The following is a 19,460-nucleotide window of genomic DNA, read 5'->3' on the forward strand; positions in this document are numbered from 1 at the left end:
GCGTGAAGTTAAGGGAATACACACAGAATGCTAACTAAAAAGTTACATTGACAACAGGTGACAAGGGAGAATAACAGAAAATGTCATCTACAGATTGAGTTTTCAGAAGTGTCCCCTTCTCACTGGGGATCTTGAGCATTCAGAACAAAACAAGTCCTTTAATACATGCTTAAAGTTGGACTTCTGCTAAGTAAGAGGCTCCTAAAGAGAGGCATTTTGTAAACGTGGCTCTGCTTAAAGGTGATTGCTATCTTGATGGCCAGTGTGTTCTTGCACCTTGCTTTATTTTGTGTTGCACTTGTTGCGCAATCAGCAGGGCTCAAATGATTTGTGTTGTCTGTGAAGTGTAGACCAGACTTGTCTGATACGATTTTTTGGTTTTATGTAGTACCTCCTATGGAAGATTGTAAGGAACAAGAGCCTGTGATGGACAACAATATTTCTCTGGTGCCTTTTGAGAGACCTGCTGTTATAGAGAAGCTGACAAGCAACATGGGAAAGCGTAAAAGCTCCACCCCACAGAAGTTTGTGGGTAAGCTTGCAATACGCCTTTTATTATTTTTAGTGCGTAGGTAGGTTACTTGTCATTTGTAATAGCCAAAAGAACAAAGGGAAAAGTAGCGCACTCAGAACTTGGTTGTGATGGGGAGGGGCAACAATGGAGATGGTTAAATCAAAGCAAGAAATCATGAAAATTATTTAATTAATTTTACCAACCCAGAGAATTCAAAAGTGAGATCCCCAGGATCATGAAAATGGCTTAGAAAATCTTGAGCTTTTTACTGTGCCTTAAGGCTGGTTTGGTTTTTTTTTTAACTTTTCTCTGGCCTTTTTGAGATTTAGACTTGTCATCTTCCCTCTCCTTGCCCCAGCAAAAAAAACCTAAGACTCGTATAATTATCTGGCTCCGTATGTGTGTGTGTGTTAAAAAAACAAACAACAAGTATCTCAAGACTTGTATTAAATTCTTGAGAGTTGGCAACAACTGGCCTGATAATACCGGCATGAGGAAGTAAAATCACATCACTTCTGTTGGAAGAAGTGCTTGCTCCAAGTGTAGCGTTCTGCACACAATAACCTTATTAACGCATGAATATAAAACAGCACTGGCTTACTTTTGGTTACCAAATTTAGAATCCTAGGCCCAGAATTCATATTTTGCTTTGTGTCTTGACATCTTAAAATTGTTCAGCTTCTAACAGGAGATAGTATGGGTTTGAGCTGTAGCTTAAAGCTTCTTTTTACTGCTACTGAGGCAGTGCTGAACTTAGGAGTGGAGTTGGGACAGAGAATTACTTGGGGTAAGTGTATGCTGCTAGACTCTGAAGTCATGTAATACATGTTTTCCACACAGTCCCCGGATGGACAGTCGTACAGAATTTAAGGATGTCACATACTCATTCTGCCTACACCAAGGACAATTAGGAGAGAGGATCAGAGGACTGTAAGCAATTAACACAGCCATTTAGGAAAGTCATTGCCCCTCAGTTAAATGCAGATTCAGATGGATATGTTAAATCACCACTTGAAGGGCTTTTTAAGCTAACCCACATGGTTTTGAATAGTAGGGAGCTAGCAGCATGCAGCAGCTCACCTGGAGGGCACTGACACACTGACCTGGCTGCTCTCAGTCATCTGACCATTCCCAGATATCAGTGCTAAGCCGAGGTTAGGTCAGGAACAATCCATCCCACAGGATGAACACCAGGAGGCATCAGTATTTCCAACGTTGTTGTTATTAGTCCTTCTGAGACAAAAGCTTAGTTCTTAAAACTGTTGTCTTTAAGAGTGGTCTGAAATGAATTGCTGTATAGCTGATAAGAACTTGGAGGATTTATACTCTGATTTAATTTACTGCTGTGACAACAGCTGGGGTTGAAGAGGGTGGAAATGGGAGCACTGACAAGCCAAATAGAGCTTTATGAGATTGTAAACATGGACCCATCATAGCAGGTTTCCCTAGTGTTGTCAGAAACATTACAGCCTCAAAAGAAAGAAGGGCAGTTCAAACCTCTTGCTCTTTTTTTCCCCCAGGTTGTCCACTGACTTGAACAGAATTGTGTTTGCAATACCTCTCAGAGGTTATCTGCGCAGGGGCTAGAGAGTTTATCTGAGAGGGCTGGAGACCTTGCTCCCTTCCCTTAAATTCTGGTGTACCCATGCCTGCTCCCAAAGCAGTATAGTTTACTGATTGTAAGTGTACCTTGCAACTGAGGCAACCATCCAAAATTTATACCATTTTGGATGGTATAAATTGAATCCATTTTTGGAATCCGTAGATTATGGTCTTTTCAGACCAGGAAGGTTATGCTACTTGTCCACTCGGGTGGAATTGACCATATGTTGTTACTGTCTTCAAAGGCAAATTTACTGATTGGAAATCCTTGCCTGAGATACGCTGTAGCAGATTATTATTCTCTTCAGTAGGGCATGCTACTTTGTTGTTAGAGAAACTCTAACTGTTGTTTCTTCTATAGGTGTAACAGATCATTTTGGTATTCCGTTCTCCTGGGGCTAGGAATTCAGGGTTTCATGTGACGTGCAGCTTTTTATCCAGATCCAGCTGCAGGGAAAAAGTGTCCTCTTTCATATTTACTGTATCTTTTATTTCTGCCTTTTCTGATCTTTCATGGCATCACAGTGTTTGAATTGAAAAACAGCAGTCTCCACTTTGCCACTTTTCATTTTTCACCATGATGTTACTTTTCTTCCCATTTTCTCCCCAATGAAATATTGTTCAACTCTATCAGGAAGAACTTGTAATGGTTCTCTTGCTTGCAGGAAATTTTCCTGTGCATACTGCAAGTGTGGCACCTGTCCAAAACAACTTAATGGTGTTTATGAGAAGGTCATGTAAGCATAAGCTAAAATCTTTGCATGCTACATCTATCAATGCTTTACTGCTCTTCTGATCAGCAATCTCCAAGGGACCTTGGTTATGGACCACAGTCTCTACTCTGGCTGAAAGTTCGGGAGGAAAAGAAGCAGCATACAGCAAATTTCTGTTAATTTCTGAGTGAGAGACTTGGTTATATATCTGCTATGGAGGTACTAGTCTTACCAAACTTGTTGAAATAGTGGAGGCAGAAAGCATAACTTCTGATGCGCAGGAGTCTGAGTAGTTCTTTTTGCCTCTCCTTCAATGAAGGAAGAAGCAGACACTAGTGAAATTGAAAGCAACCATCTTCAAGCTGATCACATGAAGCAGATTCATGTATTTTCGGTTTGAATGTAGTGCTTACTCTCACAGAGTGTCACTGGCATTAAGAACTGACAGGATACAAAAGGAGACTTTTGTGTGGCTTACGATAAGACCACGGTTGTTATAGTAAGAATTAAAAATACACAGGCATCTCAGAATAGGTAAAGATCAACTGGCTTCAGAATTAGTCAGCTTCTAGTTAATGGGGTTAAGGAAGCAATCTACCCGGTGGTAGATTCTGTAACCGCTTTCTCCAAGATTCCTTGCAGCTTTCTTCTAAGTGTCTGGCATTGCAGTCACTTTAGATACTTGATGAGATGGACTACAGGTATCACAGGACAACTGTGTCTGTGTGCTTTGATCTAGCTTCAAATACCTGTTTTGAGGTTTTTTGAATGTCATACGATAAGGTGACCACAGTGAAGAATGTTTCTTCTTCTACTTCACTAATATATGGCAAGAATAAGTAGAATTTGAGCATTATTTTGCATGAAAATTCAAAATTATGAATCTGATTAGTTTTAAGTACAGATTTGGCTAAAGAGGAATTCAAATTGAGAACCACGTCAGGCTGGTTTGTTAATGTTTCTTCTGAGTTCTGTGGTTTATGCCCTCTCCTCCCCGTGTTATCATTTATTTTACTTTTTTATGTCATGCTTCATTTCTAAGGCTCTGACATCTTTGGAACCGGTTCATAATTAAAAGAATGAATAATTCAGGTTACTGGCAATTTACAGTTTTCTCTACTCTGCTGTCTGTGGTGGAGTAACTAAATGTGGAAGATAAAAGGAATCAAAATAAGGTTTGTATCATTCATCCAAGTAGTCCATAAAGGATAGGTATTATTTCTTGATCTGTATAGCCTACAGAGGACTGACAGCGTGTTTGATGGCTGGATCAGACTCCTACTAGATCCAGTTCTTTATTCAAACACAGGAACAATACAGGTGGCCAGAGCAGGTGACAGAGACCAATGGCCTTTTCCATTTTCATTTCTTTCTTTCCACTGTGCCAAAGAGATCACGTGCCTCCTGGAGCTGTCCCCCAGTCCCACTTTGGCCCAACCTGGGAAGGGCTGCTCAGTTTCAAGTGAGGCAGGAGCCACCTCCCATTAAAGAGTTGTCCATCCTATCAGCAGCGGGACAGCCATCACAGACAGTGAGACTGCCAGCCCTCGGCAGAAACGCTGAAAAGAGGATATTTGATGGCAAGAATCATCCTTAGGTCACGTTAGATTACAGAGGCTATTGCTGTAGCACCATTTACTTCTTCCTTCCCTATTTTTCTCCAAATGTCTAATGTGTAACAAAGGAACAGTTTTCTACATCATGCTTCCTTTCGGTAAGCTGTAACACAGCCAGCTGTAGGGAAAGGTTGTGAGGTACATGAACATGGTGTCTAATCAGAAGCATGTGAGCAGTACTGCTGAAGAGAGTAGGAATATTCACATGCTTCACTTTAGACTTGCATTTAATTACCTTGCTAATCAGGGCTAAGTTCCCAACCAAGAGTGATGCATCATCTCCAAGGATAACCTGATTGTTCCATGGGTAATGTAAAATTATTTCTCTTTATGCATCACTTTAAGATAAGCCACACTAAGTGGAATGAATTGTTACAGGCAAAAATAAAATGCTGAGTGATAGCTATGTTGAAATGTACTAATGTTATTTGGAAGAGATTTAGGATTACAGTTCTGTTTCTTTCTTATGGTGGTTTATACACATTTTGTTCCAAGCAGTTTTGGCAAAAGGTGATAGAAGATTCTTGAGTTCTTTAATTCTTGGATAGCCAAACCAGTCGTATGTAGTGACTCCTTGAATTTATTAGCTTACACTATTGAAGAAAAGTCTGGTTTTATGTACTCAGGCAGTGAAAAGTAACAAAGACACTGAAAACCAACCAAAATTATTTATCATACTTTCTAAAATCAGCTTAAAAATTATCTGTCAGCAACTAGCTGATATTTGTGTGTGTGAACACATATGAGCATGTATGTCTTGTATCTTGTACATCGTTACACATACAACCTTTTCTATTTAAAAAGAAGAGTTGTTATATGAACTTCCCTTGTACTGACACTCTAAAGCCATCACTGGAAAAGCAGTGTTGCTGAGCTGAGCCCTGATGTAAGTAGTGGTAAATTTGTTAACTTCAAAGGAGAGCTGTGATACGTAACATACCTTGTGACTAGCATAATCTACCAGCATGTGGTTCTGGTTTTGCATATTTGTAGTGCCATTGATTTAAAAAGGTTACAAGGATGTGTAATTGGATTCACATAGTGATGAATCAGCTGGCCTCATTATCACTATGTATTTATTTATCCTGTGTCAATGAAAGTTGGTTTTGCCTTTTACCAACTGAAACTAAGCTATACATGTGGTTTCTCTGTTTTGTTTTCTTGCATAAATAGACACTGAAGGGTGTGCATCTTTTTTCCTCAGCCCAAAACATTGGGATAGGATTTTTTTTTTTTGAGGGTAAGAACTACAAAGATACTATAGCCTGAATGTGAGATGGCAGATCAGCCCCCAGTGTTCCCGTTACTTCCTCCATTCTGTGGCTGCATACAGTCATTTCATATTTTTTTCTTCTGGTTGAAGGATTTACGTACGTGGCTCTAAAGGTGCCACCGTACCAGCCCCCTGTACTGTCGCTTAGGTTTCTCACTATGCAGCCCTGTTGTAAGGTAGGTATGAGGCACCTCAGAGTGTGGGGGACATGTGGTACTGCCTCCTTTAATTTTGGGAGAGTCTGTCTAATGGTATAAACCGTTGGAGCCTCATTGACCTCAGTGGTTCAATCCCATTTTCTACCAGTTACCGTGTGTTTCCTAACTTGAAGCACGGGCACAGTCGGCCCAGTGGAAGGTTTGGAATCTGTAGGAGTCTGAGCCACACTGAGGGAAAGTTAGTGCAGGCAGAAGAATGCAAGGACGAAGACAAGGCCAGCAAAATAAGGCTGGCACAAACACACAAGATAGCAGATAAGTGAGAAACACCTCTGGTCAGCAAAAGCACACAAGTCTGAGCAAAACAGGGTATGAGACAGGGGAGTTTTTGGCAAGTTTTGGGCTTTACATGCTAATTGCAATTAACCAATGCAAATGCTTGTAGAGGCACATGAACAGCGCGTGTAGATAACCTGTAGCCTATTAGAAGATAGATGAGTGCGTGTACGGAACTTAGTAGGATATAAATGTAACTAGGACTGGAAAAAATAAAGATGGACAATCTGATCATCACATTGGTGTTCTGTCGTTCCTGTTCCCGCACGGAGAAATAAGGACCCCGGCTAATGGTAACCCCGACAGGAATCAGTCTGGAGGTCACTGGAGCCACATGTTTCACCTGGAATAAAAAAAAAAAAAAAGCTGTTGGTGAGGTTGCTGTTCTACCCATCTCAGGACAGAAACTTTATAGGTCAGTAAACAAGTAGAAGGAAGCTAACTTTGGACTCTGGAATAAATTTCACCCCAAGTCAGGCGTTTTCTGTCCCTCCCTACCCCTTTTACAGTGAAACCTTGGAGTGATTACATTGATTTTTCTCATTGATTTGCTCTTGTCCCTTAGGTGAAAAGCTCATGAGATTTGGCTATCCAGATATTCCCTTTGATATGAACCTAACCTATGAGAAGGAGGCCGAGCTGATGCAGTCTCACATGATGGACCAAGCCATCAACAATGCAATCACCTACCTTGGAGCTGAGGCGCTTCACCCCCTGATGCAGCACACACCAAGCACAATTGCAGAGGTGTCCCCGGTCATCAGCTCAGCTTATGCTCAGGTCTATCATCCTAACAGGATAGAAAGGCCCATTAGCAGGGAAACAGCTGACAGTCACGAGAACAACATGGATGGCCCGATCTCCCTCATCAGACCAAAGAGTCGAACCCAGGATAGAGAGGGCTCCCCCAGCAATAGCTGCCTGGATTCTACTGACTCAGAGAGCAGCCACGAAGACCGCCAGTCCTACCAAGGAAACTCTGCCTTAAATCCCAAGAGAAAGCCAAGCCCGGCTTACATGAAGGAGGACGCCAAGGCTTTGGATGCCACAAAAGCTTCTAAGGGCTCTTTAAAGGATATCTACAAGGTCATCAATGGAGAAGGGGAGCAGATTAGGGCTTTCAAGTGCGAGCACTGTCGCGTCCTTTTCCTGGACCATGTCATGTACACCATCCACATGGGCTGCCACGGCTACCGGGACCCGCTAGAGTGCAACATCTGTGGCTACCGAAGCCAGGACCGCTATGAGTTCTCGTCGCACATAGTCCGAGGGGAGCACACATTCCACTAGGCCTTCTCATCCAAAGGGGACTCGTATGAAGTAGAAGAACTGCACATGAAGAAATACTGCACTTACAATCCCACTTTTCCTCAGACATTGAGACGCCTATTTTGTTGTTGTTGCTGTTGTTGTTGTTGCTGTTGTTTAATTATTATTATTAACCTTATTTTTTGTGGACCCAACCTCATTTGCTCTGCCCAGCTTAAGAATGGAAAGAAGGAAGGGAAGGGATAAAAGAGGGGATTGTTGTTGCCGTCACTTTTTGGTGAGTGACCCGCCTCGCTTCCTGTGGGAATTGAAAGGCAGTCTGTTTCTGTCTCACTCAGCTGTACATCATGTCCTGTTTTGGGATATCGCTCAACCCTGCTAGGTGCTTTAAAGTCCTGACGAGATGCCACTCATGTACAATTTCAGACAAATAGGTAGAAACGTTTTGGAGGAGAGCCTTTGTCAAACATGTAGATACGGTGCGGGGTTTCGGTGGCTGGAGGGGGGGGAACTTTATTCTGCAGAATGAACAATTATTTTTAAAGCAAAACTGTTAGGGATTTAGGAGCACGAATCAAAGTTGATGTTACTTTTTAGGGTGAGCTTTTTCCTGGGTTCAGTGTGTATTGCCCCTCTAGAATGTTAAAAAAACAAAACAAAAAAAAGAAATGTATGTCTTAACACTGTACCACATTACAGCAGTTTAGTTTCATAAGTCTGAGGGCCTTCTGTGGTAAGTCTGAGGCTTTGTATTTTTATTTTCCTTAACTTATGAAGCACCTTTTTTAGAATTGTTGATTTGCTGTTACTTCATGCCTATGTGTTGACTCATTGGCTTCTTAGAGACCCTTGGGAGCCTTTCTTATGTAGTTGCACCCTATGTTTTAAGAAACAGCATTTAGAAATAACATTTCTTGCTCCTGGGATGGTAAGTGGCCTAGGAGTGGGTGAGAGAGTCTGTAGTTTACTCAAGAGGTTCTGCTGCTCTTCTGAAATAATTTTGTTTTAAAATTACGGATTTTAAAATGACAAAAGTACTAGTAGCAAAGTGTTCTTTAAATATAGGTATATATAGATATATAATTATATAAATACTTTCTCCTTCTACTATCACAGTGTTAACCTCTTGGCAACAGCCTAAACTAAGACTTGCAGTTGGGAAAAAGCTAGGAGCCAGATCCTTGGCCAGCATTAATCCTCTTAGCTCCATTGAATTTAATGGAACTACTCCAACTACTTCAGCTACATCAGGATCCGAGCCTTGACCGTTTTTTCTCCTGTTGACATCTTATTTGCTAATTTGCTGAACCAGTGATTTCCTTTTGTTTTTAAGTCATCAATTCTGCTTTAATTTAGAGGTGGAAGTGTTTGCAGGTTTTGCTGGATAGCCCTTGCTCTTAGAGAGCACAGAAGCCCTGCAAATGAACAGATCGCATATGACCTTCCTTCCTTCTTCAGAAAGTGATACAAGGAGATGCAGGTGCTGTGCTTTGATTTGGATTTGCAGATTTCATTTTTATTCCCAATTTATTAATTTCACTGTAGGGAAAACAAATGGAGAAACAAACTCCAGAGCAAGTCCTTGAACTACAGACTGGACAAGAAAAAAAAAAAAACCACACCAATCTGTTTTGTTTCCTTTCTTTCTCTCCCAATAAATAACAAAGCCAGCAACCACCCAGCAAGTTGCAGGTTGCATCAGTAAAAACTGGGCTTAAACCTACGTGACAGATTGCCATTGAAACCCAACTGTTTGTACCAATCACAATTGAAATGTTGTTGTTTGGCAACAAGAGCGCAGCTTGAGAATGGAAAGATCTGCATGGGTTTAACCCCCTCTGTGCACACGGTCTCCATGCGCTTGGTGAGACCTTTTCCAAAGTATAAAGTTACTAAAGTATAAAAGAGAGAGCAAGATCAGGCCATAATGAATTCCCATCTGCTCACTTCAATCTGCGTACTTGATGCATATGCCAGTTTGCTGTTCGTTTTGAGGGTACTGGTTTTTTTCTTCTTCTCTTCCTAGACCTGGAGCATTTGAAAGTAAGGAGCTGAGTGGTATTGATTGAAATCTTTTTATGGTGACATTCTTGGCAGCTAGAACCTGTGTTTAGAAAGGATACAGTAGATCATGGCCAGATTACCTGATGACTGCTTCCCAGCACTGAAATGCTATTAAGTAGGAGCTGGTAAAGTCTTGCAGTAGCCTATTAATTATAATACAATATGGAGAGAAATGTCATCTTGTGTAATGTGAGACCTATCAAGGCTGGGAATATGCGGGCTTTGGAGAGACAGATTTAAAGACCTATTCCCAACATTGTTCTTAATGTCGTTGGGTTCCTCCCCCTCCTTCTTTCTTCATCCTAATGTAGAGGCAACTCAGGCAAATGAACTACTGCCATCCTCCAGACCATTCTCATTTTCTTGTGCTTGGTGCAATCAAAGGACTCTGTACAGGAATAAAACAAGGAGATGCTGGAGGGCATCACTTTTATTCCATATGGCTGATTCTCTGCAGCTATGAAGGTTGGCTTAGGAGGCGGCCAGCCATGTTCTGCATCAGGATGTGCTTGGAAATTCAGAAAAGGGGGGTTGCTTTTACAGCATGCCACCGAAAAAAAAAAAGTGGTTGTGATTTCTGCTGAGGCAGGAAAGGTCTTTCAAGAACAATGTGCAAAGGGAAAGGTGCTGGGCCCAAAGGTCAGTAGGCTGTGTGGGCCTCCAGAAAGACACGCGCCTGAACCTGAGAAAAGGGTTGCCAGCAATCCCTTTTCAGTCTCTGGGGGACAACACTCCGTTCTCCCCTCTGTGGTCAGTGGAAAGAACATGGGCTGTAGTTTCTTGGAATACTTAGCACTAGAGAAAAAGTGTTAAAAAATTCTGCCTGTGTTTGGGAAAGGACCATAGTATGGGGAAGGCAGAGAATCTCTTGTGTATCCACAAGTAAGTTGGCTGCAATTATATCTGCAGTTCATTAGCGTGCACTTTCATTCGTTGGTGATTCGTTGATACCTCCTGTAGTGTATACTCTGTAGATGCTTAAAAGATCAGATGAGGAGGCTCAGCGGTTTTATAGCTGGCTTCAGTTAAGCCCAACTTCTTGTTCCAATGGTAGCATGCAAGATCTGAATGTGAGCGCTACCGTGTCCCAGTATCACAGGCACAGAAAACTGGGGAGGCAGTGGGGAGACACCCTGGTTTCGTTATCTTCCAAAAACTGCATTTTTTGCAGAGCAAGAAGCTGAGGGGTTGCATTAATTTTTATTATCCATGTCCTTTTCTGAACACTCTCTGAAGTTTTTCATCCTAGAGCTAGGGAAAGGAGAAAGATTAAATTCCTGTTCAAATTTTGAACAAGTTTTGGATTAGCATTTATGTTAGCATTCACTTCCTACTGAAAATTATTGGAGGGTTTTAGATAAAGCAATTTGCCCCTACACGGAAGTGTGCAATATGGGGCCTCAGAAATTTTTTTTTTCTTGCTTGTTCTCTGCAGACTTCTAAGAAAAGCTCTTGAGTTTTGTCAAGTTCATTAGTCATTCACAGTGTACTAGGAATTTCAGGAGATAATCCTTGGCCTGCAGATCCATTTGTTCTAAGTATTTAGTGTTGGAAATCGAACCTGGCTGATTTTTATTGGACTCTCTTGAAATTCTTGGAATCGGGTTTCCAGTTAAAAACATGCATTTGCAAATTTAGAATTGGCTTCCTGTGAGCATTCCCCATTTTCATGAGGGGAAAAAAAAAAAAAAAAAGCCATTTCTGTACACATCCCTGCCAGTAAACCCTTTCACCTCTTTTTACATCAAAAATCACAAAAATCTGACTCAATTTAGAGTATTACAAGCCTATTAATTGAAATAGAAGTGTGACTCCTTATTCTGCTCTTGGTATGATCCATATTCTTGGAGCAAAGGGCATTATCTATATATCTGCTGTTATGGCCAATTAATTTTACAGCCACCTCTCTTTGCAATCAGTTAGGAGTGCACATCAAAATATATAGCATTTTTCAGTAAAGCCAGCTCTTTACTCAGTAACTTATAGGATTAAAACAATTTTATCCTCCTTAAAAAGTGCTTCCATCTATGACATGACGTGAAAGGTGTCTAGGCATTAACCTCTGTTGGTCTGTATTAGAGAGAAGGAATCTAAATTTGTTAATTGGCCTGATTTTTTTAATGGTGGTGGTTTCTACAATGTAAGGACAGAGCTCACAAAATAGCCATGTGGAACTAAAATATATTTAGTAAAAGGTGAAGAAAGTCTCAATTTTAGGAGTTTCCAAATTTCTTTCTGTTTACAAGGGTATTCCTAAATTGGGGCTGTCAAGCAGAAGAGGAGGCCAGGAATTAAACCAAACCCTTCAAAACTGGCCTTTAAAAGGACATTATTCTTGTTGTCTAGGTCCAGAGCTAGCTTTTTCATATTTGAAAGAAGCCAGACAACAGACACTCCTTCTTCCAGAAAGAAACTTTGTTGATAATTTAGGGAAAGGTCCTTATTTCAGCCAAGGACAAGAGCCGCAGTAATACAGTTCCTTTGCTACATAATACTCCTTTCCTTAACTCTTAGCTGTGCATTATTAATGTAATGAGGAGGGAGAAGGGAGGCTGCACTGATACCTGAGTCGCCTAAACTCAGTGTGGGATTTTAGGAAAAGTGTGATGAAATTGGCTTTGACTTTAGAAATTTGCATCTTAGCTTTGCTTAGTATCATTTAAAAACAAAAATGGATGGTAGTGATGGCCTGTGGCCTAGAGCACCTGGAGATTTGAGAAAGTATATTTATATATATATGGTATCATATAATTAGATATATGCTTTATTGTATATGTGCCTTTTTCAAATGCATTTTGGAAGTTTGTGATGTCATTCATGATATCCTACCATACCCTTTCAGAATGCACGACAAAAACCAACCCAAAGTGAACATCCCTTCTCCTATGGCGTAGCGAGGCAGATCCCTCTCCCCTTCCGCACCCTCCTCGGCAGCTTGACCGGGAGAGAGGACCATCCTTGTCCTTTGCTGTGAGATTTCCTGGAGTCAGCTGGCTTTTAGGAGTGGGAAAGGCTGAAAATTACCCTAGCAAAGTGCATTCCACCTGTCCAGCCAGAGCTGGTCTCAGAGCTGGTCCCAACCAACATGGTGTCCCCAGAGCGGCGCCAAGACTCACTGCAAAGCCCCCAGCTGCACGTGCCCTACGGAGTGCCAGGGCAGCCATCTCCTGCTTCTCCCTCTCCAGAGCTTTAAGTAAAGCATGCTTGACAGTGGACTTTGCTGTGCTTTTAAGTTCCCTCTTAGGAACGGGAGCAGACTTTAAAGTATCCGCCACTTGCTTCAACCTGGAAAAAGAAATCCAGCAAGAACAAAAGTTCTGTGGAAATGGTTTGCAAGTTTGACCGTTGCGCTGCTGCTGCCCTAATAATTAACATAGAGATGAGGGAAGCGCATCTGTAGAAGATGTTATTGGGGTTTGTTAGCTGGAACACTTGGTGAAAAGCACAGTGTTTGTTTCGGTACTTTCCTGGCTGGTTGGTGACCTAGTTTCAGATCTAGTTATTTACCCTGCCCGGACGGGTGCAGCACCTAAGCATGCCAGCACGGACATGGAGTGAAGCCTGTGGGTAGGGGGAGGTGACTAGGCCAGCATGCTTTTGTTCAGACTCTGAGCCCAGGGGCAGCCCGGTGCCAGCTCCTCGGCACCTCTCCACTTGCGTCTGGGCCCACGGCAGTCACAGAGCATATGTGGGAGCAGGAATTAGGTAGAAAAGAGGCAGAATTTGCTTCATAGTAAATATATTCCCTTTTATCCCATTAAGAGTTGTCCTGAAGTGCAGGCCAAGGAGAACATCACCAGTTTCTAATTTAGCATCCTACAGCCATGCTTGGAAGCGTCCGATTTCTGTCTTTCTCCTTCCACTGAGGCTCTGAAGTGAATAGAGGGCAGTCAGGAGGAGGTGGTGTGCTGACATTTTGCCATGCTGCACGCTTAACAGGCCAAGATAACAATAAAACTTATATCTGTTTAAGTCACCTAGCTTTTCAGTTGATCATGCAGACAAGCATTCCTGGTTCCTGTTCGCTTCCAGCCTTCAGAAAGGTGGTTATCAGTATGCTCGCGTGGCTCCTCATTTGGGAGGATAACTGCCCATGCTCTCTGCTTCTGTAAAAACTTTTCCTTCACATGCAAATCATGGGACCTAATTAATCCGTGGACAGAAATGACCATTTCAACAATGACATTGCTGTAGTAAAACCTAGTATTATTTAGAGTTGCAAAAAAAATACTGCTATGTGTTTACTAGCAGTATGTGAAGTATTTTAATAGAGTGAATGATGATGAAGTTAATCAGATCATGTCTTAAGAGGGGCTCGTATGATGTGTACTCTGTTGGGAGAAAGGGAGCAGCTTGACCCGAAGCTTGGGCTGATGCTTCCTTCCTGCAGCAGGTATTGATTTCGGTGACTGCACTGCAGCCCAAGAAAACATTTGAGCACATGATTAGCCTACTGCCATCCCTTCGATTAGATCTGGAAGTGCACAGGAGCTTTGCAGTTAACCGTGTGCTTAATAATTACCATTATTTGTGAGATCAGGGCCTTACTTGCTAATTGGTGCAGCGCAGCAGCTCTGGTTAGGTCTCAGTCATCAGCACTGAGTGGCAGGGCTCTGCAGTGAAGACACATTCACTTACATTTGTGTAGTAGCCTTAATCCCTCGCACTCGGCGGTACGTGAATACCGGTAGCCTCTAGTCTGTATTATCAATCATGGATAAAATACAGACACCTCCCGCAAGGCATGGTGGAGAGCATGACTCCGTTATTGGCACAACGAGGCCAGTTTGCAGTAAATTGGGCCATTTAGTTTTACCTCAAGTGACATCGAATAAGAAAAGCTTCTTGAAGGGTAGAGGTCACTGAATCCCCTACTATGCACTTACTGGGATTTGACATTGCTTACTGGAAATGGATGTTCGTTCCTGAACACACTGTAACAAGGGAAGGACTTTTTGGTTATTTTTGTAATCGTTCAGATTCTGAAACTGTGATCAATTATTTGACGAATTGTCAAGTGTCCTCAGAGCTTGAACATGTTCACTTCCTCTGCCATGTAGCAGTCTCCTCTGGCTTTCAGTGGTTTTCTCCTTCTCTCTCCCCCTTTTCCTTCTCTGAGCTTTAAGTCTGGGCCTGCTCTTATCTCCTGTAGCTTTGGGCTGTCTAGGGGTTCTGGGGTTTGTTTTTTGTTGTTTGTTGGTTGTTTTTTTTTTTGTTCATTGGCTGTACAGTCTGTTTACATATTTTTGTACTCAAGTGTAGTTTTATATTAAAAACAGGAAAAAGAAAAAAAGATAGTTGATTTGAGGAAAAAAAATAAGGTACGTACACTTTGTAACACTTTAAAGATCTAGGGTACCTTCCGAGATGACTCCACAGTGATGTAATTATAATACTGTATATTTGCCTTCCTTTTTAGTTGGTTTTATTTTCTGGTTGTATTTTTTTTCCTAAAATGTATATCTTTCTATGAGAAACTGGAAACTTTTAATGCAAATGTTTAGAAAGATTTAAAATTGTAAAGTAAAAAAGTCATATAATTTTTTTTCCTGTTGGAAGAAAATGCTTTAAAAAAGTTTTACTACTGTTGTATTCCAGGGTGGGGGTTACCAACCCCAAATTTGCTTCTTATGCTTCATTCTTGGATCCTGCTTTCTAAACGTGCTCATTGCAGAAATGGATGATTTGCTTATATTGGTTTAAAAAAAAAATCACCAACAAAACCACCTTTTTGGGTTATTTTTCTGTTCATGTGCAATACTTCCCCTGACGTCTTATTAATGTACAATGGTTTTTCTTTCCTCAGTCCACACAAATCAGTGAAACAAAATGCTCTGTCTTAAATACGTTCAAAGATAAGGTTCAACTAACTATGTAAATTAAGATTGTGACTGACAAAAGGTGAGAAACTATAAGTTAAAGCGAAAGCCCGTACCTTAACTCCTGCTTTTATTTGACATTGAAACACATCCAGTGTATGAATTAAGGACATACCTGTTCTTGCCTCTTCCTTCCCTTTCTTCTATAACTGCAGCTTTCTTTTTAAGAAAAGCACTTAATATTGATGTTTATTAAAAATAACAAAAAAAAAATTAATCTTTTGGTCTGATCCGAAACCCACTCAGTGGAGACTCCTGTTGACTTTGATGGATTTTGGATTAGGCCTAATCTCTTAGCTAGGGCAAAACTGCCATTTACTCTAATGGGAGAGATTTGCCTGCATAAGAATTACAGGACTCGTGTCCTTTATCTACCTGAGAGACCAGAAAAGCTTCTTTAGAGTTGTCCTTGTCTTATATAAGTTTAGATGGGACTTGTTTTACATATCATACATATTTATATATAGTGTATTTTTAATGCCTTTTTTTCCCCCAGTAGACTGAAGCCGCTGTTCTGTAAATATGTATTTAGGTACGTAATAAAAAAAAAAAAATCCCGTTGAGATTTCTTTGAAAGGCAGTTACTGCGCATGCACAGTAGCCACTTTTGTCTTTTAAATTTGTATTTAAGATGTTTGTTTTTAATAATAACAAAAGTGAGGAGACTGTATCCTGTTCTGATTGATTGCCAAATTATTTCCCAGACTCTTGCATTTGAGTTCAAGAAGAAAATTGCATTCAGTGGGCGACTGTCACGGTTGCCCACGGGTTCATGCTCCTTGGGCCAAATTCTGGTAACCTCACATAGGTTGTTGAGGTCCTCGCACAAACAGGGACCGCCCTGAAGCAGTGGGATTATAGCAAAGCACGCACCTTTTTGTGAGCGTAATTTTGGGCTATCAGGTCTGACCCATTTGTCACGGCATCTTCCCTGCCTCATACGGAGTTGCACTCTGCCCACTTTAGTGCTGTTTTCCTGAAACAAGCCAGGTGAGTAATCTGGCAAATGACCACTTTTCTCCCAGGTTACATTTTTTTTTTAGTTCTGTGACAGATGTTCTGAGCTCAAATTGAGGAAACTTTTAAATTTAAAAAATTAAATTAAAAAAAAAAAAATCAGAGTTTATTTCAAAAGCCAGTGAAGACACTGGGAATTGTCCCATTGCTTTACATGGTCATTGGAACATGCTCTTATAAAAGGAGTTCAGAAATTATCACTATGACAGTGGTGCATGTGAGCAACCCTAATGTAAACCTGTATCCCCCTGCTAAAAAAGTTTTGCCGCTATAGACTGAACTATGGGACTTGTTATTATTTTTTTCTTTCTTAGTATACATGCATACATATGGTTCCACATCTGTATGTGTGTACTCTGTACATGTGTGAGTGTTGTACAGCCATGTGAGAGTGTGAGTCTGTATGTGTGTATAAATAAAAGAAGCTGCAGAAACTTTGTAATACTTTGTGAAAAGGATTATATTATAAAGGTTTGTACTGTCTTGAGTGCACAGCTACTGGAATAAATGTAGGGAATCTCAGGAACAAGCATATAATTTGTCCAAGAATTATTTCTTCTCAGAAGTGTAAGTGCAGTTTTTAATTCTGTATATTATTTAATATTTTACCAATAAAAATAAACTTCTGACACAAAAGGGTTTTCCATTTAAGCTTTCTGGAAACATCTCTTTCTTGCAGCAGGAAACACACAGCAATTTGGCACCTCAAAGGAATTGCATTTCTACCTGATAACAAATCCTATTAATTAACTAGAGAGACTGAATGCATTATGAGTTGGGGTTTTGAGTATGGGTTATGAGACTGGTGAGTTGGGCGCAGGTCCACTTTTGGTATTCATTGAAGCTAATGACATTAATAACAATCATCAGCTTCAGCTTGAGCTAGAGAAGTATTCACCCTAAGGTCCTACTATGTAAAATGGTGGCATCGGTCACCTGCCACTTGGTCTACCATGTTTTTGAAATGAGTTAGTGGCCCAAGGTCCAACTTTTTCTGGAAAACATTCAGACTGCATAAACAATTCTTTGGAACCCTTCCCTCAGCATGGGTTTTTGGCTGAGTTCCTGTCTTGTATCCAGAGGTGATCTTCCCAGTAGGGATTTATTGGGTAGTTCATATCGCTTAACTTGTTCTTTCTTTCATAATGCAGCTATCAATCTGGTAGCATTCACAGAACACACTCTTCAGAATAAAAGGAAGAGCTCGTGAAGCTTCGTAAGTTGTTTGTTGTTGTTTTAAGAATCTCTTGTAAAGTCTTGGTTAAAGATTAACCAGCCTCTCCCCACAATAAAAGTGTTCACCACTGACATGAGAATGGAAACTCCTTAAGATACCATCTGAATAAAACTTAATCTTCCCTTAAGTCATGTTTGATGTATGTTGTCTCCAAGGAATGCTTTTGTCCAACGAGCAGAATTTCCCATTTTCTTTCGCTAAGGGTTGCCAGATTACTGATTTTGCTTCAAAAAGACCCAAGATTCAGCTAATGGGATAGTCCAAATATTTAATGCGTGGAGGAGAAACCACGTTGTGCCATATTAAGACAGAAATGACTGGCTTGACAAACTCAAGGTCCTGTCCCAAAACTTACTGGAGATGGTGATGCTCTTTTCGTTGACTTCAGATAAGGGTCTGAGAAGATGAGAGGAGAGCTCATAGGCAGGAACTAAATTGACTAATAATCATTAAGGCTGCTGAGTCATTTGCAGGAGTGAAATTCTGTGCATGGCCTCGTGTTATTAACGAAGAGAGTCTTAGAAATCTCCTGGCCTCAACTCAGGGCCGGCGTGGTGTTTGTGCTTGTTTAAGTGTCTGGGTGAGAGTCACACACCATGGTGTACCATTGCCTTTTTCTCTAGATCACCCTGCCAGCAGCTGCAAGCAAAGGGCAGGTTGACCTCACCCGTTCAACTCAATCTAGGCAACAGGGAATCATGGCTAATCCTTCCCCGCATCAGTTTTGCTGGGAAACTCTTACTCAATTGAAAATAGCCTTTTCCTGCTTTATAGTAACAGAGGCTTAAAAATTCCTCCAGTGACCAGTGCCTGCATATGCCATCGTCATGGAGTCTCAGTTTGGTCTGTGGGAGGCAACTGGTTTCAAAATATGTCATTTTCTCTGTTACTGGATCAAGTGATGTAATTGCAGCGGGTCTTAATCTGCAGCATCACCATTCATGTTGATCGACTGGATCAATCTAGTAGCCAGGTAAGCAACGTATTTCTGACCTGCCTGCCCAGTGCCTTGGCATTAAACCAAAATTCCCCTTGTCACCAACAGGCCACAACAGCACAAGTGAATTTTGAGCGGTGCATTCTGACAAGTGCCTTCTGCAACTTTACCAAAACCAATGTAATTCTCCCTGTTAATAAAGATTTAAGTGTTGGTTCCTGGCTTTCGCCTCTATGGCGCTAGTATTTCTATTTTTAGTACTTTCAAGAAAGCTTCATCTGAGGGTGAATTTGTGTTTTTAAAACGTGGTGAATCAAAGTATGTTTCTCTCCATCCCTGTGCTCGAATGTCAAATCCCAGCTCTCCAATGAATCATTTCCCACCAAGACACCACTGAATATATAACAGAGCCGTGTTAATGGGAGGCAACGGTAGGCCCTCAAAATCACATTATGAAACTCACAATAATCGAGGGACTAAAAATAAATTTTGCTTGGATTGCAGTTTGAACATGCTTGATTTTATTTTTTTTTTCTTTTTAGTCAACCCAAATGTAGTTAGTCCTCAATAAACCCAGCTTTATCCTTCTGCCCTTCAGTGCTTATTTTTGTCTTGGTGTATCGTATAAGCATGTCATAATTTCCAGCATGCAATTATCAGTGTTTATCTTTTTTCACAGCGGAGTACCTTAGGAGCCACAATGACTTCTGGATTCAATGAAATATGAGTTGAAAGGATTACTGTGTAAGTACTTAGGTCGCTTAAAATTTAAGGCTAAGAATGAAAGCTCTTTTCAAAGGAATATACTTGTGAAATAGCCTCTGTGTGTCTTATTAATTCGTGGT

The 19,460-nt window shown here is 41.0% G+C and overlaps 1 protein-coding gene across 6 annotated transcripts in view; it reads left to right on the plus strand.

Moving 5' to 3' along the window:
- Positions 1 to 17,073, plus strand: part of IKZF2 (IKAROS family zinc finger 2) — a 120,336-nt gene extending 103,263 nt beyond the window's left edge. For 5 of the 6 annotated variants that reach the window (XM_074872581.1, XM_074872579.1, XM_074872583.1 and 2 more), the window contains 2 exons: positions 389 to 532; positions 6,778 to 17,073. In XM_074872581.1, the coding sequence (XP_074728682.1) occupies positions 389 to 532; positions 6,778 to 7,502 (869 nt within the window). In that variant the 3' untranslated portion in view covers positions 7,503 to 17,073. The remainder of the gene's footprint in view (positions 1 to 388; positions 533 to 6,777) is intronic. The other variant, XM_074872584.1, reaches the window with a different exon arrangement.
- The last annotated feature ends 2,387 nt before the right edge of the window (positions 17,074 to 19,460 follow it).

This window comes from Strix uralensis, chromosome 6, assembly GCF_047716275.1.
Source record: "Strix uralensis isolate ZFMK-TIS-50842 chromosome 6, bStrUra1, whole genome shotgun sequence".
NCBI lineage: Eukaryota > Metazoa > Chordata > Aves > Strigiformes > Strigidae > Strix > Strix uralensis.